We start from the raw sequence: 24237 nt of genomic DNA on the forward strand, positions 1-24237 counted from the left end.
TATTGTTGACCTTTTCATATTAGAAAATGAAACTGCTGACAGTGATTGTACATATATGTACACAAGTCGGGGGGAAGACTACTGCAGTTCTACAAAAGGCTTCCTTCTATATTTTACAAGAAAATTCTGCCCTTTGATTTTTCTTTATTACTGCTGCTACTGCTGCTACTACTGCTGTAGTACTTATGTGCCAGGATTTGTTCTAGGTGCTTTAGATATATTAGCCCATTTGATTCATATAACAGCTTACTGAATATGTACTATTACCATCCCCCTTTAAGAGAGGAGAAAACATGTACAGACAGAAGAAGTCCTCTTAGGGACATAGAGCTAGTAAGTGGCAAAATGGCACCTTGTGTTGTTTGGTCCAGAACCTATGCCCCTGCCACTCTGCAGTCTTGCCTACTACTAATCTACCACATTGGCCGTTGTATATAGTCCTCTCTTTTTTGCTTATTTCCCTAGTAGGAAAACAGAAAGTTTTATACAGTTGGAGATGATAAAGAATTATATACAATCCGCTATTGCAATTACATTGTGGATTTCAATTAACTTTTCTTGACATAAAATTTAATATCAGGAATTGATTTCATGTGAAAATTCAGTTATATGAAATGTTGCCTATTGGATCAACTTTTGTGAGCATATTAGAGAAAGGCAGTGACTTAACTCCCATGCTCAACTCAGATGCTGATATAGGTGTACATGTGTGAATTACCACATTGCAGTAATAGAATGACTTGGTGAAGAAGTGGGTGCAGGAGATAAAAGAGATACCAGTAAGTATGACTTTGACCTTCTTCAGTGCCAATTATTCAGAGAACCTTATTTAACTTGTAAATGTTCCCTTGATAAACTTAAAATGACCGTGTGTAATGTGAAGTTAGTATTATGTGTTTAGAAAACTGTTTAGGACAGGAAGTAGGCATTAGGAACTCTCACACATATCTAGACTTTCAGTTTTTTTTTTTTTTTTTTGAGACAGAGTCTTATTCTGTTGCCCGAGCTGGAGTGCAGTGGCGTGATCTTGGCTCACTACAACCTCCACCTCCCGGGTTCAAACGATTCTACTGCCTCAACCTCCTGAGTAGCTGGGATTACAGGCAAACACCACCACACCCAGTTAATTTTTGAATTTTATTAGGGGTGAGGTTTTTCCATGTTGGTCAGGCTGGTTTTGAACTCCTGACTTTGTGATCTGCCTGCCTTGGCCTCTCAAAGTGCTGGAATTACAGGTGTGAACTACCATGCCCAGCCCAGAATTGTTTATTGGCAAAACAATTTTCAAGAAAACATGACCTGAGTATGCATCACTGTTAGAGATCATAGAAACTATGTATTTTTTCTAAAATGTTTTAATAGACAAGAGCCAGATGGTACAAGCTTCAAGTGACTTTAGTACGTCTGTACTAATCAAAATTGTATGAATAAGCATACTCAGTGTAATTAAGTAAGTGAATTCATCCAATATATCACAAACTCTTGAACATAGTGAATTGAAGACCATGGATATAAGACAATACCACTTATAACTACAGTAATACTAGTAACAACTACAACCACCACCACACAACTTACATTTATTGTGAATCAGGAAAGTGCTTTAAATGAATTATATTGTTTAATCCTACAACAACCCTGTGAATTCACTATTATAACTTCCAACTCCACGGATAAGAAAAAGAGAGCATTAATTATGTGCACAGTTACACAATTAACAAGTATCATTTATTCAATATTTACTGAGTATACCCACCAGAGATCTGTACTGTTCTAGGTAGTGAAGAATTAAAAATGAGTAAAACAAAGTCCCTGCCTTCATAGAAGGACCCCACCTTTTTTGAGAGAGACAGATAACAAACAAATAAACATGGAAGCATAATAAGTCAGCTGGTAATTAGAATTATGTAGAACAGTAAAGCCCAGTAAGTAGACAAGAGAGTGCTAGCATAAGGTACTGTGATAGGCATTGTCACTTTTTTATGCAGGGCAGTAAGGGGAGACCTCTCTGATAAGGTAACATTTTAGCAGATACCTGGAGGGAGAGAGATATTTGTAGGAAGATTGTTCCTGTGCTTGGAATACAGGAGAAGAATGGTCTAGGAGGCCATGTATTTGGAGTGGGTGAGGAGAAGCATGGTTGGAGTTTGAACCCAGATTTATCTGACTCCAGAGTCCATAAACCACTACACCAATCTGATAGGGTAACCACAACGTTACCTAACCTGCTGTGATCTTAGAGACATATTAGCCAGATACATATTCTCATGGAAAAGAGGAGGGTAGTGACATTCTACTCTGAAAGTTCTGGGTTGCATTGAGGCTATGTGAGAAATCCCTGTGGTTTGTGGAGGGGTGTTTTTGAGACTAAAAGCAAAGAACAATTATGAAGCCTAAGTTTGGGAAACTGGGATTGTAGCTCCCATGCTCAGAATTCTTCCATGGTTCTTCAATTGCCTGCAGAGCTTTAGAGAAATTAAGTAACTTTCTGAAAGCCTCATAGCAAACAGACCTGCTTTTGAATTATGATAAAGACTATATTCATAACTGCTGAGCTATGTTGTTCTTCTCAAAGTGTGAAATCAATCACATGTTCCTTGGCTTCCTGTCACCTACATATCAAAGTTGACATGACTTGGCAAGGAATGCAGAACCCCCAGAGTGTGGCTGCACCTTCTTTTATGCCCTCCTCCCACTGCCCCCTCCCCATGCACCTTGGCATGCAACAGAACAGTGCTCCTCAGGGTCATGTTCCTAGGATTTTTTGCATTCTGAAATGTCCTTCTTTCTCTTATTTTGTAACCAAGATTTTATATCTTTCTTGAAGCCTTTTTTTTTTTTTTTTTTTGCCATTTTCCTTCCCAGATTGAGTTTTGACTTCTTCCCAGGCTGGTTTTAGAGCTTATATATCTTTGTACTTGCTCATCATTTCCAGTAGAAATCATTCCTTCAGTCCCTATCCTCCCAGCTAGGAATACATTTGCCTAAAAACCTATGCAAGCATTGACCATGGATTTTATTACCACACTTTTAAAGTAATTTCTTTGCTTTTGTATCTGCCTTGTCTTCTAAACTATGCCATTCAAAGCTTTTTAAAAATCTATATCCCAACCAAATATAGGGCCTGGCATGTAGTTTACCTGCTTACTTAAATTAAACTTAAGAATATTAGATGCAGAGTTATAATGATGACAGATTCGATCAGATTAAAACAAGTGGAGTATGTTGAGCAGTAATATTAGTTCGTTATGGAAAAATAGATGATAATAAAAACTATTCAATGAAAGATTATAATGTGTCAGGCATTAAACTCAGTGTAAAAATATATTATTCTATTATTCAAGATCAAATTCAAACTTGGAAGATATGTCTTATTAGGTATGGCTTTAAAACTAAATTAAAATCTTAATAGATATAACTTTAAAACTAAATTAAAATGTATTTAGTTTTTAACTATTACTAAGTGAATAGTAGGAGAGTAACTGGGGCTTTGATTAGAGGAAAGAGTCTTTAGAAAGGGACAGAAGTCATCCTTGTTTCTTTGTATTCAGTTTTTAAAACATTACTACAAATGTGTATGCTTGGCTACATGGCAGAGATCTTCCGGAAGGAACACTGCCCTCATTTATAATTCGGACATAGCATGTTGGGTGAGACAGAGGGCTATTGGGGAAGTGAGCCCAGATGAGACCTTGCGTATAATGCAGTGCTTCGTGCTGTTATCAACGGTTAATTGTAAAGGTTTTAGTAAGTACCATCCTTCCAACCTAAGGCCCAAAGTGGGATACTTCAGTCCATGGTTACTTAGTATAATTCCTGATTTTCATTTAGTAGGAAGTCTACTAATTAGGAAGTCTATTGAGTAATTTTTGAATGAACTGCTATTGCTGATTGCTTTGTTTCTCAGACAGGTATTTAATCTCGAATTGATATAGTGCTTATAATCACTGATAAATCATTTTGAGACATGCATTTAATTTTGGCTTATATAACATTTATGTTACTCTACTGATGTTGAGTTGCATTCCGAAAGATTTAAGTGCAAAATCTTTAAAAAAAATTTATCCATAGTTTTCCCACACTTCTCATCACACAGTACAGCTTTTCTTCCCTTTATTCACTTGATTTTATTGTTTCCTTAATTTCTCAATATTTTCTGCCAATTATGTGAATTAGGCATGCTTTAATCCTAACACTTAGAGTCTATCAGTAGGAAAGACTACATTAATGCTCAAAAATATATTTTAAAAAGTATTTTGCTCTCAATCCTTTCCAGTATCCAGTAGAAATTTAATCTGAAGCTCTTTTTGTGGTTCTCCTGCAGTGACACCACAGCCAAAGCCCTGTGGGAAGCTTTACTCAACACTAAGCACAAAGAGGCAGTGATGGAGGTTCGGAGACATCTAGTGGAAGCGGCAAGCAGAGAAAACCTGCCAATCAAGATGAGTATGGGTAAGCCTAAACCTAGGACACAGGCAGCCTCTGGGGAAGCTTATTTAAACCTGCTCTGAATTGTGGGCCAACCTAGACAACACGGAATCTAGGTTAAAGTAGTAACGACTTTTGTATACTGTTGAAAGAATAGGGAGGGAATATGTGCACACTGCCCTTGGGCTCAGCAATGACCACTTTTCTTAGATTCAGCTTTGGGAACTCCAGGAGAGTTTTTGCTTACAAAGACCGATTATTTTAGTTTCTTATTCATCTATTCTAGAACTATCAAAATTGGTCTGGACTACCTCTCCTTAATTCTATTCTACCCCTACTCCCTTTTTTCCCCATTCTTCCCCTATTCCCCCACTTATGGTGGGTAAAAGTTCTCTTATTACTTCTGAATTAGTGAATGAAATGGTACTGAGAAGACAATTGAGCAGACGACATGGTCTGGCCTAGTCCCTCACCCTTGGAGTGCTAATTGTCAAGTCACATCAGTGTTATTTCTTCTTCACCAGGGATTACATACTTAACTTTTCTATTTCTCATTTTTTTTCACATCCACCTTTGTCTTTGGTATTAGATGAATATGATTGCAATGGAATTTAAGTTTTAAGTGGCCTTTTTTCTTTTGATCAAAAAGTCAGAGAACCACAGAACTAATGTGTTGATTTTAGAAAAAAATTTGGCTTTTCATTTTTTTTAAGAAATATTAAATAATTTTATTGATACAGAAATATTTAAATACGGATATTGAATCTGGTTAATAGGTAGAATTTGTTTCTGGAAGCTTGTAAAATTTTATTTTTCTCTTTTAAAAATAAGATTTCTCTCTTATAATCTGTTCTTAGGTATTCAGTAAATATTAGTACATTTTACTGGATGGGAACATTTTTCTTTGCTGAGATTCATAGCCCAAGTTCTTGATTACACATGAGGGCAAAAATAAACTAAGTTGAAACAGAACAAAATTTGGAAGTAGCAGAATATGGATGAATCTAGGAAGAAAAATGTTACAGGGTTATAACATGAAAAAAAATATGACTTTTAATGCATTAGGTGACTATATTTGAGGGCTTCGAGGAATATAATGATGATAAGAAAAGTGAAATAACTAACCATTATTGAGAACTTACAGTATGCTAGGTCTTTGGACTCTTTACATGTGTTATCTTATTTCATTCTTAGAGTAATTCTATGAGGCGTATACTATTAGTATCTCATTTTTCAGATAAGGAAACTGAAACAGAGAAAAATAAGTTGCCCAAGGCTATATATCTGATAAGTGGTAGGACTGGAATTCAAGTCCAAGAATTTTGATGCCACATAATTGCACTTTATTTATAAAATTATTCTAATTCATATACCCAATGCCAGAAGTGGTTTTGAAGGGTGAGAGCTCTTTTAATAGTTTTGAATTAATAAATGAACTATTATACTAAAAACAATTTAGCAGACAGACATGCCCTAGCCTGGCCCCTCACCCTTAGAGTGGGTCTCAAAGTTGCTGCACTGAGACATCCTGGCATTTGACTATTAATTCTCTTTCTTTTCTTCCTCCTTTTTTCCTTCCTTCTCTCCCTCCATCTCCCATCCCCCTCTCTCCTTTCCTTTCCATAGCCCTAGGTACACATTAGTAACAAGTATATTTACCTTATTGAGTGTCTTATTCTTAAGTATGTTGAAACAAGAACTAATTAATATTGTGAATTGACTGGACGCGGTGGCTCACGCCTGTAATCCCAGCACTTTGGGATGCCAAGGCGGGCGGATCACGAGGTCAAGAGATTGAAACGATCCTGGCCAACATGATGAAACCCTCTCTCTACTAAAAATATAAAAATTAGCTGGGAATGGTGGTGCTTAGTCCCAGCTACTCAGGTGACTGGGGCAGGAGAATCACTTGAACCTGGAAGGCAGAGGTTGCAGTAAGCTGAGATTGCACCACTGCACTCCAGCCTGGCAACAGAGGGAAAAAAAAAAAATTGTGAATCAAGGAAAGTAGGAATGCACAAAGGGTCTTGATGTTAAGGTTAATTTATATTGTGTTTCAGAGATACAACATTATGATACTATTACAGAGCATAAATCAATCTTTATTGCTCAATTCAGGACTCTTGAAAGAGCAGTAAACTACTTTTCTAAAGGGCTGTATCTTTGAAAAATAATCAGAGCCAGAAATTTTTAAAAAGGCCAGGTAATCCCATAAGGAATTCACATTTAAATGTTTGAGTTTTCTGTCAACCAAAAAAAGATTTTTTTTGAAGATAGAATTGTTTGCTTCATCCCACAACTCTAGATGGGGGTTGGGGTGGGAGTGGGAGGAAGAAAGAAGGGAAAAAGCAGAGGATTGTTAGCAAACTTCTGTTGTAAGAAGGACCAAAAAGATTGATTCAAAGCATACTCTATCCATGTGCTAATTGCTCTTTAGTAACAGATAGCACAGTATGGTTGCCCATTTTTGCTTCATATCCCTAGCCAGAATTTCGTGTGTCTCATTTTCATATGTAAACAGATTCATAACTATGAACAGTAAGGAAAAAACTAGAACTTGTAAACAAAACAAAACATTGACTTTTTAAAACTGCCTATCATATAGCTTATCATATAGTATTTAAAACTATAAAATATATTTTAAACTATGCATAATTCTCCCATCTTTGCTGTAGTTTCTACTGAAGTATAAATTTTTCTGACTGTGATAAAGGCTTCTAGTATTTTTGAGATGTTAAACAGATTTTAATTATAGACTCAGGATTCTCTTGTATTTAAATTTATGGGGAGGGATCCCATGATTGAAACCTCAGATCTTAAATATAAAATTTCTCAGTACAAGGTAAATTCATGTTAAAACACTATGAGCACCAAGAGAAATAAACATCATCCACTTAAAGGAAAAATGTTTAATTGCTAAAAGACAGAAAAAAATTCATTTTATCATTGCACATATAAACATGTCATCTTTCTGAGAGCTTGTTATTAAATTGTCAGTTAACTAAATAGATATGTTCCAGAAAAGTGACTTTTAAAACACTGAAATGGAATTGTATTTTTCCCACTGGCTTCCATAATGAAAAATGTACTCTGAAAGTAACAAAACAAACAGACCATAAGAAATCCATTTGTTTAAGTCTAAAATGGCTACTCACAGAAGAAATGAGTAAATGATGTTCATCTCAAACTCTGGTACATTTTACGGAGAATCTTTCACTGGAATATGATTGTGGTTGAGGAACTTCATGTATTTGTCCTATAGTTCTCTACAAAGTGGACATATTCCCCAGTGTTTAATGGGTGGCAGAAGTATTCTATTATATTAGAGCTGAAGTGAAACAGATATCTTTATGATACTGTCTTTTCTTTGTAGCCAGAGTTCTTGAAAGAGTGTTCTATACTTGATGCCTCTGTTTCTTTATTATTTTCTTACTAATGTAGTGTAGTCTGGCTCATGACACTTTTTTACTGGAAAGGCTCCCAGACCACTAAATATAAGTACATTTTTACCAGTCACCATCCTTCTCGACTTCTTTGCAGTATTCACTACTAGACTTTGCCACTTTCTTATATGTCTCTCTGTGTTTTCTGTGACTTTAGCCTCTTCTGATTGTGATGGAGTACAAAGTCAATTATATCTGAGGGTGAATCATAGTTCTGCCACTTATTAGCCAAACTTCAATTCCTTTGTCCATAAAATGGGGGAAATAGCTATTTTCTGGAATTTTAAAGGAGAATAAAAGCTCTGAGTAGAGTGAAGTTATGACTATCAAGCAAACTGGAATGAGTAAGCTATAGTTACAGTCTCTGTCTATGGGAAAATCTACACGGGAAACTAAATTATAAGAAGGTTGTTTGGTGAGAGTGAAAGCAAAGCAAACAGATCAAGTTAGATGATTTCCCCTTTCTTTCTCGGAAATGTACTCATTCATTCTTTCCACTTCACTCATCTTTTTCTAGGCTCTATGCTAAATATCTCCCTTCTGATAAACCTGTCTTTTTTTAAGCAGAATTCTGAATAGCTTTTCCATGTTCAGCCTCGTTATAATTCCGTTGCATTCCCTCTTTCCTGACTCTGTTCATTCCTCCTTGACTCCTCCCTGCGCCGCCAACATCCCCTTGACTGTATTTGGGATTCCTAATCCTCTGTGGTCACACTTCTATGGAAAAAATCTTTAGAGTTACATTTATAGATGATAATCTGATCCATTACAGTGTGATACTTCTTAATTGCTCTCCTAGTTCTGGGACATCTTAGTGTCAGTCTTATAAACTCACCACCGTTGTCTCTTTTCCAAATTAAATATGATGAGTTCTTTTAACCATTTGAGAAAAGACAAGCCTTTCCCACCTTTTACTTCTAGTTTTAAGTCACTGGCAGAGCTCTAGTTTGTTAACATCCCTCCTAAAATGTGAATTCCAGAACTGAACAAAGATGTTGTCTTGTTTTTCCCCTATTTTGAACACTTCACTGTGCTGCTCTTTTTTTTTTTTTTTTTTTCTGAGATGAAGTCTTGCTCTGTCGCCCAGACTGGAGTGCAGTGGCATGATCTCAGCTCACTGCAACCTCCGCCTCCTGGGTTCAAGCGATTCTCCTGCCTCAGCCTTCTGAGTAGCTGGGATTACAAGCCCACGCCACAATGCCCACCTAACTTTTGTGTTTTTATTTAGATGGGGTTTCACCATGTTGGCCAGGCTGTTCTCGAACTCATGGTCCGCCCGCCTCGGCCTCCCAAAGTGCTGGGATTATAGGCGTGAGCCACCATGCCTGGCCTTTGCTTCTCTTAATAAAGCCCCAGATAAGATTTGTGATTTTTGTTTTCCACCATTTCCACACTCTTTCATTTCTGAATTTCAACATTTAGCAGTATTGACTTTGAAAAATAGCAATACATCAAAATACTTTAAAATTTTATTTGATATGTGTTTTTTAAAAACAGCATTGAAGTGTTCTACTTCCTGTTTTTGATACTTGAGTTCATCCAGTTCTGGCTGAATAACAGCTGTGTTTTGATCACATTTATATTTTTTGCCTTCATGGGAAAAATTTTCTCTGAAATTAAGAGGAGCATGTGTACATGCAAATCTCTTTGTTATGTGTGTGTGTGTGTGAGAGAGAGAGAGAGAGAGAGGCCGGGGAGAAAGAGTGAGAAATGGGTGGGCAGATGGGGAGATTGCCCAGCTTTGCAAAAAGGATAAGTTAAAACCTAGTAAGACTAACATACCGTGTGATATATGGTCACTTATAAAAGATGAGAACATCTGACTGCCTCGTAAGAGATGTATACTGATTATTTACTCACACACATCTTTGTTTTCATATGTTAGTTGATACCACAATTTGGAGAATGGGGAATGGAATTAACTTTTATTGAATAGCTACTTTGTTTCAGGTACTATAACAGAAGATTTGCATAGTTTGTTTCATTTAATGCTCCCAATAGTACAAATTTGGTAATTTTTTAAAACTCCCATTTCACAGACAAGGAAAACTGAGACCACAAAGGTGAGGTTTCTTTTCCAGGATTACTGTGCCAATTGTTAAATTCCGCCTCTCAGATCTAAACTCCCACTTCGTGATGCTGGGGCTGGGACTTTCAGACTACACTTCAGCTTGCCCAGCTGGATACCTGTCAGGCTATGCTAATAAGTGGAACTAGAGGGAAATTGCAAGCCTAGAGGGGAAGAAGCAGCTTTCTTCCTTTCTGCTTTCTGTGGACTTTCTTTCTGCTTGTGAGTGTCTTGCCAACAATATATTCCTTCACCACAGCAGTGGCAAGTTTTTCCTGTGGTAGCAGCTGAATCCAGTGTACAGTTCTTCTAACACCTGAAGAACTAGCTTCAGGGCACCCTCTCCTCAGAGGTACCACCCCAGCCAAGTAGTGCTCCATTGTCAGAGGTTTGCATTTCAGTCCCTACGTTTGTAAGTTTTAATAATTTCAATCTCCTGCTTCTGTTTCCTCCACACTGGTGGTGGTAGCTACCTTTGTGTAGTTGCTACCTCCCTGGTACCTTGGAGTTCTCTCTTTATCCTTTCAATTACCCAGTTAACAGTTCTGTATGTTAAGTTTTCTCTGTTCATGTCGCTGGTGTGTTTAATGTCTTCTGACTGGGTCCTGACTGATGGGTTACATAGCAAGTAAGCCAGAATACAAAGCTGGATCTGTCTGACTTCTATTGTCAGGCCTCTTTTTAGAGACAGGAATCAAACAACTAGGGATTGGGGGAGGTAGCATCTACAGAGCTACAAGCTCAGATATGATTATGCCATGCCCCTGTTTAAAACCCTTTGGTGGGTCCCCATTGCCTCAGGATACTATCCAAATGTGTAAGCATGCTATTTATAAAGATGGTTCTGCCTTCCAGCCTCATGCTTCACTCACCTATTCTCATTGCTTTCCCTCTCTATTACCTATTTTCCTACATGAACTTTTGCAGATCCAGGTGTTTGTTGTCTGTCGGAAATACTGTCATTTGGTTGTTCTTCCAGATCACTCTCCACCCCTCTATATCTGTGCCTCTGGAGACTGACCTTCATGGACTGTGCCTCTCATTTGAGTTTGGCCTGTGAAAGGCATAGGCAGGAGATTTAGAGGGTCAGAGGAAAGTATAGTTAGGATATTGTTTGCCTGGCTTCTTCCTGCCCAGATGCAGTTGGCGTGCCATCTTTTTCCTGCCAAGACCTTGACTAATATAACCTGTCACCTTCCAATACACTCATTCGCACACAAAAATGCACATCTTTCCTGTCAAAACCCATCTGATTCTTCATGACTAAATACAGATATCACTTTCTCTGTGGAACCACATCTGATTCCCTGCTTTTCACTCCCTCAGCACACTGAATTAATTGCTCTGGCTTCTAAGGACACACAGCTCTTTTTCTGGATGCCTTTTTAGCACTTACAATGATGTGATATAGTTAAGTTTGTGTGGATCAAAAACCGTGCTAGACAGTGTACATGTCATGTCCTTCATTGGCCATTGGCTTGGTACATGGTGGGTGGCTTAGTGCTTGCAGTTTGAATGAATGGATTGCCTGATGAGTTTGGGTGAGTAACAGAGAGACAATGAGTATTTCTATTTTCAATAGAAAGAGGCAGAAATAGTTTTCATTGAATTAATAATTAATAATTATTATTTCTATTTACAAATTTCCTTTCTGATATTTATTGTTCCTTTTGATGTCTCTCTAGCATCTGATTACGTCTTCTTTCTTGGGTTCTTTTCCCTTTGTCTTCATATCACTCTGCTCTTCTGATCTCTCCCTCTTTCTGATAATTGTTTTATGCCTTCTGTTATTTCTAGTTTCCTAGAAGGATGTAGATATCTTTGTATCTCCTGTTGTGCCTTGCACATAGATGCTACTTAATGACTGCCACCAATGTTAGAGCCTTATTCTACTCTACTCTCCACTCCAAAATAAATAAATACATAAAAGCCCATTTCCTATCATTCAGTATCCTGGGCTTTCCAGTTCTCTCCCAACATTTTCTCTATCATAGCTCTCATCTCTTTGTTTGTACTATTATTATATCACAGCAATTACCACCAGACTCAGAGTAGTTGGGGCTGAGAACTCTTACCTATGCTTCTTAGTATTCTTTGCACCTAACACAGGAACTTGAACTTACTGTATACCCAAGAAATGTTTATGGAATTAATAAATAAATTCTTGAATTAATAGTGTCAGTTGGTATTTGTTACATATTTCTTTAATGAATTGCTTTTCTATCACTCTCTTGTAGAATCCGAAAGTAACACTGATTTAGAACATCAGTTCTCAAACTTCTTGGTCTTAGAACCCGTTTACAGTCTTAAAAACCCAAGGAGTTCCTCAATAATTTTTGTTTATATGGATTACATCCATTGATACATGTGAGATAGATGAACGGATAGATGGATAGATAGAAAACAAGACATTAGAAAAGAAAGCAAGGGGTATTTGAAATTATTTATTAATTCATATTGAGATAATAATAAACTCATTATATGTTAACAAAAGTAACATTTTTACAAAAAATAACTAAACTATATTTCTAAAACAAAATAAGGTAGTTAAAAGAGTGGCATTATTTTACATCTTTGCATATGTCTAATGTCTGACTTCATACGAAACAACTGGTATTTTGTATTTAAAAGATAGTATGTGTGCTTATTATGTATTAGATCCTATACATAAAATATTTGACAAGGGCATCAAGATGACACAATGGGAAAGAATAGTCTCAATAAATGCTGCGGGGAAAATTGGATATCCACATACAAGGAATGAAATTGGACCCTTATCTTACACCATACACAAAAATAAACTCAAAATGGATAAAAGACCAAAATGTAAGATGTGAAACCATAACACTCTTGGAAGAGAACATAGGGAAAAGACTCTCTGCCATTGGCCTTGGCAACGATTTTTTGAAAAAATAAAAAAATTCAAAAAATACATATATATATATATATAATGGATTAATATGTAATGAAATGTTATTCAGCCTTTAAAAAGGAAATCCCGCCATTTGCCACAACATGGATGGACTTTAAGCAGACCTGCAGCAATTAATTCAGCCTGCTGAGGGAGTGAAAAGCAGGGAATCAGACATGGTTCCTGACTGTTAGAAGGAAAACTAACAAACAGAAGGGAATAGTATCAACATCAACAAAAAGGATGTCCGCTCAAAGACCCCAGCTGAAGGTCACCAACTTCAAAGACCGACCAACGGTAGATAAATCCATGAAGATGGAGAGAAACCAGAGCAAAAAGCCTGAAGATTCCAAAAACGAGAACATCTCTTCTCCCCTAAAGGATCACAAATCCTTGTTAGCAAGGGAACAAAACTGGATGGACAGTGAGTTTGACAAATTGACAGAAGTAGGCTTCAGAAGGTGGGTAATAACAAACTCCTCCGAACTAAAGGAGCATGTTCTAACCCAATGCAAGAAAGCTAAGAATCTTGAAAAAAGGTTAGATGAATAGCTAACTAGAATAACCAGTTTAGAGAAGAACATAAACAACCTCATGGAGCTGAAAAACACAGCATAAGAACTTCATGAAACATGCACAAGTATCAACAGCTGAATCGATCAAGCAGAAGACAGGATATCAGAGATTAAAGATCAACTTAATGAAATAAACAGTGAAGACAAGATTAGAGAGAAGAGAATGAAAAGAAATAAACAAAGCCTCCAAGGAGTACAGGACTATGTGAAAAGACCAAAACTACATTTGATTGGTGTACCTGAAAGTGATGGGGAGAATGGAACCAAGTTGGAAAACACCCTTCAGGATATTATCCAGGAGAATTTTCCCAATCTAGCAAGACAGGCCAACATTCAAATTCAGGAAATACAGAGAACACCACAAAGATACTCCTTGAGAATAGAAACCCCAAGACACAAAATCATCAGATTCACCAAGGTTGAAATGAAAAATTGTTAAGGGCAGCCAGAGAGAAGGGTCAGGTTACCCACAAAGGGAAGCCCATCAGACTAACGGTGGATCTCTCAGCAGAATCCCTACAAGCTAGAAGAGAGTAGGGGCCAATATTTAACATACTTAAAGAAAACAATTTTCAACCCAGAATTTCTTTTTTTTATTCAAAATTCTCTTTTATTATCTGTTTTTAAAAATTATACTTTATGTTCCAGGGTACATGTGCACAACGTGCAGTTTTCTTACATATGTATGCATGTGCCATGTTGGTGTGCTGTACCCATTAACTCGTCATTTACATTAGGTATATCTCCCCCCACCCCACAACAGGCCCCGGTGTGTGATGTTCCCCTTCCTGTGTCCAAGTGATTTCATTGTTCAATTCCCACCTATGAGTGAGAACATTCGGTGTTTGGTTTTCTGTTCTTGCGATAGTTTGCTGAGAATGATGGATTCCAGGTGCATCCATGTCCATACAAAGGACACAAACTCATCCTTTTTTATGGCTGCATAGTATTCCATGGTGTATATGTGCCACATTTTCTTAATCCAGTCTCTCACTGATGGACATTTGGGTTGATTCCAAGTCTTTGCTATTGTGAATAGTGCCGCAATAAACATACGTGTGCATGTGTCTTTATAGCAGCATGATTTATAATCCTTTGAGTATATCCCCAGTAATGGGATGGCTAGGTCAAATGGTATTTCTAGTTCTAGATCCTTGAGGAATCGCCACACAATCTTCCACAATGGTTGAACTAGTTTACAGTCCCAGCAACAATGTAAAAGTGTTCCTATTTCTCCACATCCCCTCCGGCACCTGTTGTTTCCTGACTTTTTAATGATCACCATTCTAACTGGTGTGAGATGGTATCTCATTGTGGTTTTGATTTGCATTTCTCTGATGGCCAGTGATGATGAACATTTTTTCATGTGTCTGTTGGCTGTATGAATGTCTTCTTTTGACAAGTGTCTGTTCATATCCTTTGCCCACTTTTGGATGGGGTTGTTTGTTTTTTTCTTGTAAATTTGTTTGAGTTCTTTGTAGGTTCTGGATATCAGTCCTTTGTCAGGAGTAGATTGCAAAAATTTTCTCCCATTCTGTAGGTTGCCTGGTCACTTTGATGGTATTTTCTTTTGCTGTGCAGAAACTCTTTAGTTTAATTAGATCCCATTTGTCATTTCTGGCTTTTGTTGCCATTGCTTTTGGTGTTTTAGACATGAAGTCCTTGCCCATGCCTATGTCCTGAATGGTATTACCTAGGTTTTCTTCTAGGGTTTTTATGGTTTTAGGTCTAACGTTTAAGTCTCTAATCCATCTTGAATTAATTTTCGTATAAAGTGTAAGGAAAGGATCCAGTTTCAACTTTCTACTTATGGCTAGCCCGTTTTCCCAGCACCATTTATTAAACAGGGAATCCTTTCCCCATTTCTTGTTTTTTTCAGGTTTGTCAAAGATCAGATGGTTGTAGATGTGTGGTGTTACTTCTGAGGCCTCTGTTCTGTTCCATTGGTCTGTATATCTGTTTGGGTACCAGTACCATGCTGTTTTGGTTACTGTAGCCTTGTAGTATAGTTTGAAGTCAGGTAACGTGATGCCTCCAGCTTTGTTCTTTTTGCTTAGGATTGTCTTGGCAATGCAGGCTCTTTTTTGGTTCCATATGAATTTTAAAGTAGTTTTTTCCAATTCTGTGAGGAAAGTCATTGGAAACTTAATGGGGATGGCATTGAATCTATAAATTACCTTGGGCAGTATGGCCATTTTCACGATTTTGATTCTTCCTATCCATGAGCATGGAATGTTCTTCCATTTGTTTGTGTCCTCTTTTATTTCATTGAGTAGTGGTTTGTAGTTCTCCTTGAACAGGTCCTTCACATCCCTTGTAAGTTGGATTCCTAGGTATTTTATTCTCTTGGAAGCAATTGTGAATGGGAATTCATTCATGATTTGGCTCTCTGTTTGTTACTGGTATATAAGAATGCTTGTGATTTTTGCACATTGATTTTGTATCCTGAGACTTTGCTGAAGTTGCTTATCAGCTTGAGGAAATTTTGGGCTGAGATGATGGGGTTTTCTAAATATACAATCATGTCATCTGCAAACAGGGACAATTTGACTTCTTCTTTTCCCAATTGAATACCCTTGATTTCTTTCTCTTGCCTGATTGCCGTGGCCAGAACTTCCAACACTGTTGAATAAGAGTGGTGAGACAGGACATCCCTGTCTTGTGCCAGTTTTCAACGAGAATGCTTCCAGTTTTTGCCCATTCAGTATGATATTGGCTGTGGGTTTGTCATAAATAGCTCTTGTTATTTTGAGATATGTTCCATCAATGCCGAATTTATTGAGAGTTTTTAGCATGAAGGGCTGTTGAATTTTGTCAAAGGCCTTTTTTTCTGCATCTATTGAGATAATCATATGGTTTTTGTCTTTGATTCTGTTTATATGCTGGATTACATTTATTGATTTGCAAATGTTGAACCAGCCTTGCATACCAGGTATGTAGCCCACTTGATGATGGTGGATGAGCTTTTTAATGTGCAGCTAGATTCGGTTTGCCAGTATTTTATTGAGGATTTTTGCATCGATATTCATTAGGGATATTGTCTAAAATTCTCTTTTTTTGTTGTGTCTCTGCCAGGCTTTTGTATCAGGATGATGTTGTGGTACCAGCTCCTCCTTGTATCTCTGGTAGAATTCAGGTGTGAATCCGTCTGGTCCTGGACTTTTTTTGGTTGGTAGACTATTAATTATTGCCTCAATTTCAGAGCCTGTTATTGGTCTGTTCAGGTATTCAACTGCTTCCTTGTTTAGTCTTCAGAGAGTGTATGTGTCCAATAATTTAGCCATTTCTTCTAGGTTTTCTAGTTTATTTGTGTAGAGGTGTTTATAGTATTCTCTGACGGTAGTTTGTATTTCTGTGGGGTCGGTGGTGATATCCCCTTTATCATTTTTTATTGCATCTATTTGATTCTTCTCTCTTCTTCTTTACTAGTCTTGCTAGCGGTCTATTAATTTTGTTGATCTTTTCAAAAAACCAACTCCTGGATTCATTGATTTTTTAAAGAGGTTTTTGTGTCTCTATTTCCTTCAGTTCTGCTCTAATCTTGGTTATTTCTTACCTTCTGCTAGCTTTTGAAAGTGTTTGCTCTTGCTTCTCTAGTTCTCTTAATTGTGATGCTAAGGTGTCAGTTTTAGAACTTTCCTGCTTTCTCTTGTGGGCATTTAGTGCTATAAATTTCCCTCTACACACTGCTTTAAATGTGTCCCAGAGATTCTGGTATGTTGTATCTTTATTCTTATTGGTTTCAAAGAACATCTTTACTTCTGCCTTCATTTTGTTATGTACCCAGTGGTCATTCAGGAGCAGGTTGTTCAGTTTCCATGTAGTTGAGCGGTTTGGATTGAGTTTCTTAGTCCTGAGTTCTAGTTTGATTGCACTGTGGTCTGAAAGACAGTTTGTTATAATTTCTGTTCTTGTACATTTGCTGAGGAGTGCTTTACTTCCAAGTGTGTGGTCAATTTTGGAATAAGTGCGATGTGGTGCTGAGAAGAATGTATATTCTGTTGACTTGGGGTGGAGAGTTCTGTAGATGCCTATTAGGTCCACTTGGTGCAGAGTTGAGTTCAATTCCTGGATATTCTTGTTAACTTTCTGTCTCGATCTGTCTAATGTTGAAAGTGGGGTGTTAAAATTTCCCAAAATTATTGTGTGGGAGTCTAAGTCTCTTTGTAGGTCTCTAAGGATTTGCTTTATGAATCTGGGTGCTCCTGTATTGGGTTCATATGTATTTAGGATAGTTAGCTCTTCTTGTTGAATCAATCCCTTTACTATTATGTAATTGCTTTCTTTGTCTCTTTTGATCTTTTTTGGTTTAAAGTCTGTTTTATCAGAGACTAGGATTGCAACCCCTGCCTTTTTTTGTTTTCCATTTGCTTGGTAGATCTTCCTCCATCCCTTTATTTTGAGCCTATGTATGTCTCTGCATGTGAGATGGGTCTCCTAAATACAGCAAACTGATGGGTCTTGACTCTTTATCCAATTTGCCAGTCTGTGTCTTTTAATTGGAACATTTAGCCCATTTACATTTAAGGTTAATATTGTTATGTGTGAACTTGATCCTTGCAGTTAGATCCCAGTCTGCTGTGCTAGCAATGAGGGAGGCTCCATGGGCATGGGACCCTCCGAGCCAGGTGCGGGATATAGTCTTCTGGTGTGCCGTTTGCTACGACCCTTGGTAAAGCTCAGTATTAGGGTGAGAGTGACCCGATTTTCCAAGTGTTGTCTGTCACGGTTTCCCTTGGCTAGGAAAAGGAATTCCCTTCCCCCTTGTGCTTCCCAGCTGAGGCGATATCTCGCCCTGCTTTGTCTCTTGCTCATTGGGCTGCACCCAGTGTCCTGCACCAACTGTCTGACATGTCCCAGTGAGATGAACCTGGTACCTCAGTTGAAAATGCAGAAATCAGCCATCTTCTGTGTCGCTCAGACTGGGAGCTGGAGGCTGGAGCTGTTCCTATTCGGCCATCTTGGCGCTCCCCCTTCTTTTCAACCCAGAATTTCATATCTAGCCAAAAATGCTTCATAAGAGAAGGAGAAATAAAATTCTTTACAGAGAAGGAAATGCTCAGAGATTTTGTTACCAACAGGCCTGCCTTACAAGAGTTTGTGAAGGAAACCCTAAACATGGAAAGGACCAACTGGTACCATTCACCATAAAAACATGCCAAATTGTAAAGACCATCGACGTTTTGAAGAAACTGCATCCAGTAATGGGCAAAATAACCAGCTAGCATCATAATGGCAGGATCAGTTTGACACATAACAATGTTGACCTTAAATGTAAATGGACTAAATGCCCCAATTAAAAGACATAGACTGGCAAATTGGATAAAGAGTCAGGACCCATTGGTGTGCAGTATTCAGGAGACCCATCTCACATGCAGAAACACGCATAGGCTCAAAATAATGGGATAGAGGAATATTTACCAAGCAATTGGAAAGCAAAAAATCAGACATTGCAATTCTATTCTCTGAAAAAAAACAGACTTTAAACCAACAATAATCAAAAGAGACAAAGAAGGGCATTGCATAATGGTAGAGGGATCAATGCAACAGGAAGAGCTAACTATCCTAAATATATATGTACCCAATACAGGAGCACCCAGATTCATAAAGCAAGTTCTTAGAGACCTACAAAGAGACTTAGACTCCCACATAATAATAGTGGGAGACTTTAACATGCCACTTTCAATATTACACAGATCAACAAGACAGAAAATTAACAAGGATATTCTGGAGTTGAAATCAGCTCTGGACCAAGTGGACCTAATAGACATCTACAGAACTCTCCACCCCAAATCAACAGAATATACTTTCGTCTTAGCACTACATCACACTTATTCTAAAATTGACCACATAATTGTAAGTAAAACATTCCTCAAAAATTGCAAAAGAACAGAAATAATAAGAAACAATCTCTCAGACCACAGTATGATCAAATTAGAACTCAGGATTAAGAAACTCGCTCATGACCACACAACTACATGGAAATTGAACAACCTTCTCCTGAACGACTGCTGAGTAAATAAGGAAATAAAGGCAGAAATAATGATGTTCTTTGAAAGCAATGAGAGCAAAGATACAATGTACCAGAATCTCTGGGACACATTTAAAGCAGTGTGTAGAGGGAAATTTATAGCACTAAATGCCCACAAGAGAAAGCAGGAAAGATCTAAAATCGACACCCTAACATCACATTCAAAAGAACTGGAGAAGCAGCAGCTAACAAATTAAAAATCTAGCAGAAGGCAAGAAATAACTAAGATTATAGCAGAACTGAAGGAGATAGAGACAAGCAAAACCCTTCAAAAAAATCAATGAATCCAGGAGCTGGTTTTTTGAAAAGGTTAGCAAAACAGATAGACTGCTAGCCAGACTAATAAAGAAGAAAAGAGAGAAGAATCAAATAGATGCAATAAAAAATGATAAAGGGGATATCACCACTGGTCCCACAGAAATACAAACTATCATCGGATAACACTATAAACACCTCTATGCAAATAAATAAACTAGAAAATCTAGAAGAAATGGATATGTTCCTGGAAACATACCTGCTTCCAAGACTAAACCAGGAAGAAGTAGAATCCCTGAATAGACCAATAACAAGTCTTGAAATTGAGTCAGCAATTAATAGCCTACCAACTAAAAAAAGTCCAGGACCAGACAAATTCACAGCCGACTTCTACCATAGGTACAAAGAAGAGCTGGTACCATTCCTTCTGAAACTATTGCAATGAATAAAAAAAGAGGGAATCTTCCCCAACTCATTTTATGAGGCCAGCATCATCCTGATACCAAAACCTGGCAGAGACACAAAAAAATTTAAGCCAATATCCCTGATGAACATTGATGTGAAAATCCTCAGTAAAATACTGGGAAACTGAATCCAGTAGCACATCCAAAAGCTTATCCACCATGATCAAGTCAGCTTCATCCGAGGAATGCAAGGCTAGTTCAACATATACAAATGAATAAACATAATCCATCACATAAACAGAACCAATGACATGATCATCTCAATAGATGCAGAAAATGCCTTCGACAAAATTCAGCAGCACTTCATGATAAAAACTCTCAATAAACTAGGTATTGATGGAACATATCTCAAAATAATAAGAGTTATTGATGACAAACCCACAGCCAATATCATACTGAACGGGCAGAAACTGGAAGCATTTCCTTTGAAAACCGGCACAAGCCAAGTATGCCCTGTTTCACCACTCCTGTTCAACATAGTATTGGAAGTTCTGGCCAGGGTAATCAGGCAAGAGAAAGAAATAAAGTGTATTCAGTTAGGAAGAGAGGAAGTCAAATTGTCTCTATCTGCAGATGACATGATTGTATATTTAGAAAACCCCATCGTCTCAGCCCAAAATCTCCTTAAGCAGATAAGCAACTTCAGCAAAGTCTCACGATACAAAGTCAAAGCAAAATCACAAGCATTCCTATATACTAGTAACAGACAAACAGAGCCAAATCATGAATGAACTCCCATTCACAATAGCTACAAAGAGAATACAGTAACTAGGAATTCAACTTACAAGGGATATGAAGGACCTCTTCAAGTAGAACAAAAACCATGGCTCAAGGAAATCAGAGAGGACACAAACAAATGGAAAAACATTCCATGCTTATGGATAGGATGAATTAATACTGTGAAAATGATCATACTGCTCAAAGTAATTCATAGATTGAGTGCTATCCCCATCAAGCTACCATTGACTTTCTTCACAGAATTGGAAAGAAACTACTTTAAATTTCATATGGAACCAAAAAAGAGTGTGCATAGCCAAGACAATCCTAAGCAAAAAGAACAAAGCTGGAGGCATCACACTACTGACTTCAAACTATACTACAAGGCTACGGTAATCAAAACAGCATTTTACTAGTACCAAAACAGATGTATAGACTAGCGGAATAGAATAGAGGCCTCAGATATAACACCACACATCTACAACCATCTGATCTTTAACAAACCCGACAAAAAGAAGCAATGGGGAAAGGATTCCCTATTTAATAAATGGTATTGGGAAAACTGATTAGCCATATGCAGAAAGCAGAAACTGGATTCCTTCCTTATACCTTATATGAAAATCAACTCACAATGGATTAAAGACTTAAACGTAATACCTAAAGCCATAAAAACCATAGAAGAAAACCTAGGCAACATCATTCAGGATATAGGCATGGGCAAAGACTTCATGACTAAAACTCCAAAAGCAATGGCAACAAAAGCCCAGATAGAGAAACGGGATGCAATTAAACTAAAGAGCACAGCGAAGAAAAACTATCATCAGAGTTAACAGGCAACCTACAGAACGGGAGGAAATTTTTGCAATCTATCTATCTGACAAAGGGCTAACATAAATAATCTACAAAGAACTTAAACAAATTTACTAGAAAAAGCAAACAACCCCATCAAAAAGCGGGCAAAGGATATTAATAGACACTTCTCAAAAGAAGACATTTATGCAGCCAACAAACATATGACAAAATGCTCATCATCACTGGTCATCAGAGAAATGCAAATCAAAACTACAATGATGTACCATCTCACGCCAATTAGAAGGCAATCATTAAAAAGTCAGGAAACAACAGATGCTGGAGAGGATGTGGAGAAACAGGAACGCTTTTACGCTGTTGGTGGGAGTGTAAATTAGTTCAATCATTGTGGAAGACAGTGTGGTGATTCCTTAAGGATCTAGAACTAGAAATACCATTTGACCCAGGATTACCATTACTGGGTATATACCCAAAGGATTATAAATTATTCTACTATAAAGATACATGCACATGTATGTGTATTGTGGCACTGTTGACAATAGCAAACACTTGGAACCAAACCAAATGCCCATCAGTTATACACTGGATAAAGAAAACCATAATTCTCAGCAAACTAACACAAAAACAGAAAACCGAACACCGCACATTCTCAGTCATAAGTGGGAGTTGAACAATTAAAACACATGGACACAGGGAGGGGACCATCACACACTGGGGCCTGTTGGGGAGTTGGGGGCTGGGGGAGGGATAGCATTAGGAGAAATACTAATGTAGATGACGGATTGATGGGTGCAGCAAACCACTATGACACGTGTATCCCTGTGTAACAAACCTGCACGTTCTGCACATATACCCCAAAACTCAAAGTATAATTTTTTTTAAAGAGTGAGCATTCCTGCCATATACCAGATTTTAGGGAAAAAGCTTTTAGTTGTTCGCCATTGCTTATGATGTTAGCACTGAATTTTTCATAAGTGCTCTTTGTTAGGTTGAGGATCGATCTTTCTGTATGTAAACCATTAAGAGGTTTTATCAAGAAAGGATGTTGAACTTTAGCAAATGCTTTTTCCGCATCATTTGAGATGATCATGAGGTTTTTATCTTTCATTCTGTTATTGTGATATATTATAGTATATGATTTGCATATGTCATTTTATTTTATTTTACTTTAACGTCTGGGGTACATTTGCAGGAATGCAGGTTTGTTACATAGGTCAACTTGTGCCATGGTGGTTTGCTGCACCTATCAACCTATCACTTAGGTATTATGCCCAGCATGCATTAGCTATTTTTCTTGGTGTTCTTCCTCCCCCTGCTTCCCCTCCCCCTACTAACCCCAGTGTGTGTGGTTCCCCTTGCTGTGTCCATGTATCCTCATTGTTCTGCTCCCACTTATAAGTGGGAACATGCAGTGTTTGGTTTTCTGAGGATAATGTCTTCCAGCTCCATCCATGTCCCTGCAAAAGACATGATCTTATTCCTTTTTATGGCTGCATAATATTCCATGGTGTGTATGTACCACATTTTCTTTTTTCTTTTTTTTTTTTGATTAGTAAATTTATATTTGCTTTTTTATTTTTTATTTTACTTTAAGTTCTGGGATACATGTGCAGAATGTGCAGGTTTGTTACATAGGTATTCATGTGCCATGGTGGTTTGCTGCACCTATCAACTTGTCTTCTAGGTTTTAAGCCCCACATATATTATGTATTTGTCCTAATGCTCTCCCTCCCCTCCCCACCAACCCCTGACAGGCCCTGGTGTATAATGTTCCCCACAACATTTTCTTTATCCAGTCTATCATTGATGGACATTTGGTTGATTCCATGTCTTTGCTCTTGTGAATAGTGCTGCAATGAACATACACATGCATGTATCTTTACAATAGAATGATTTATATTCCTTTGGGTATATACCCAGTAATGTGATTGCTGGGTCAAATGGTATTTCTGGTTCTAGGTCTTTGAGGAATTGCCACACTGCCTTCCACAATGGTTGAACTAAATTACACTCCTACCAAGAGTGTAAAAGTGTTCCTTTTTCTCTGCAGCCTCACCAACATCTGTTGTTTCTTGACTTTTTAATAATTGCCATTCTACTGGCATGAGATTGTATCTCATTGTGGTTTTGATTTGCATTTCTCTAATAATCAGTGATGATGAGCTTTTATTCATGTTTGTTGGCTGCACGTATGTCTTCTTTTGAGAAATGTCTGTTAATGTGTTTTGCCCTGTTTTTAATGCGGTTGTTTGTTTTTTTTCTTGTAAATTTGTTTAATTTCCTTGTAGACTCTATACATTAGACCTTTGCCAGATAGATAGATTGCAAAAATTTTCTCTCATTCTGTAGATTGTCTGTTTGCTCTGATGATAGTTACTTTTGCTGTGCAGAAGCTCTTTAGTTTAATTAGATCCCATTTGTCTATTTTTGCTTTTGTTGCAATTCCTTTTGACGTTTTCATCATGAAATCTTTGCCCATGCCTGTGTGCTGAATGGTATTGCCTAGATTTTCTTCTATGGTTTTTATAGTTTTGG

At 37.6% G+C, this 24237-nt stretch overlaps 1 protein-coding gene across 2 annotated transcripts in view; it reads left to right on the forward strand.

Moving 5' to 3' along the window:
* Positions 1 to 24237, forward strand: part of SCFD2 (sec1 family domain containing 2) — a 487384-nt gene that overhangs the window by 66308 nt on the left and 396839 nt on the right. For both annotated transcript variants that reach the window (XM_007998716.3, XM_007998717.3), the window contains exon 3: positions 4325 to 4452. In XM_007998716.3, coding sequence (XP_007996907.3) covers positions 4325 to 4452 — 128 coding nt within the window. The remainder of the gene's footprint in view (positions 1 to 4324; positions 4453 to 24237) is intronic.

Source organism: Chlorocebus sabaeus, chromosome 7, assembly GCF_047675955.1.
Source record: "Chlorocebus sabaeus isolate Y175 chromosome 7, mChlSab1.0.hap1, whole genome shotgun sequence".
Taxonomy (NCBI): domain Eukaryota; kingdom Metazoa; phylum Chordata; class Mammalia; order Primates; family Cercopithecidae; genus Chlorocebus; species Chlorocebus sabaeus.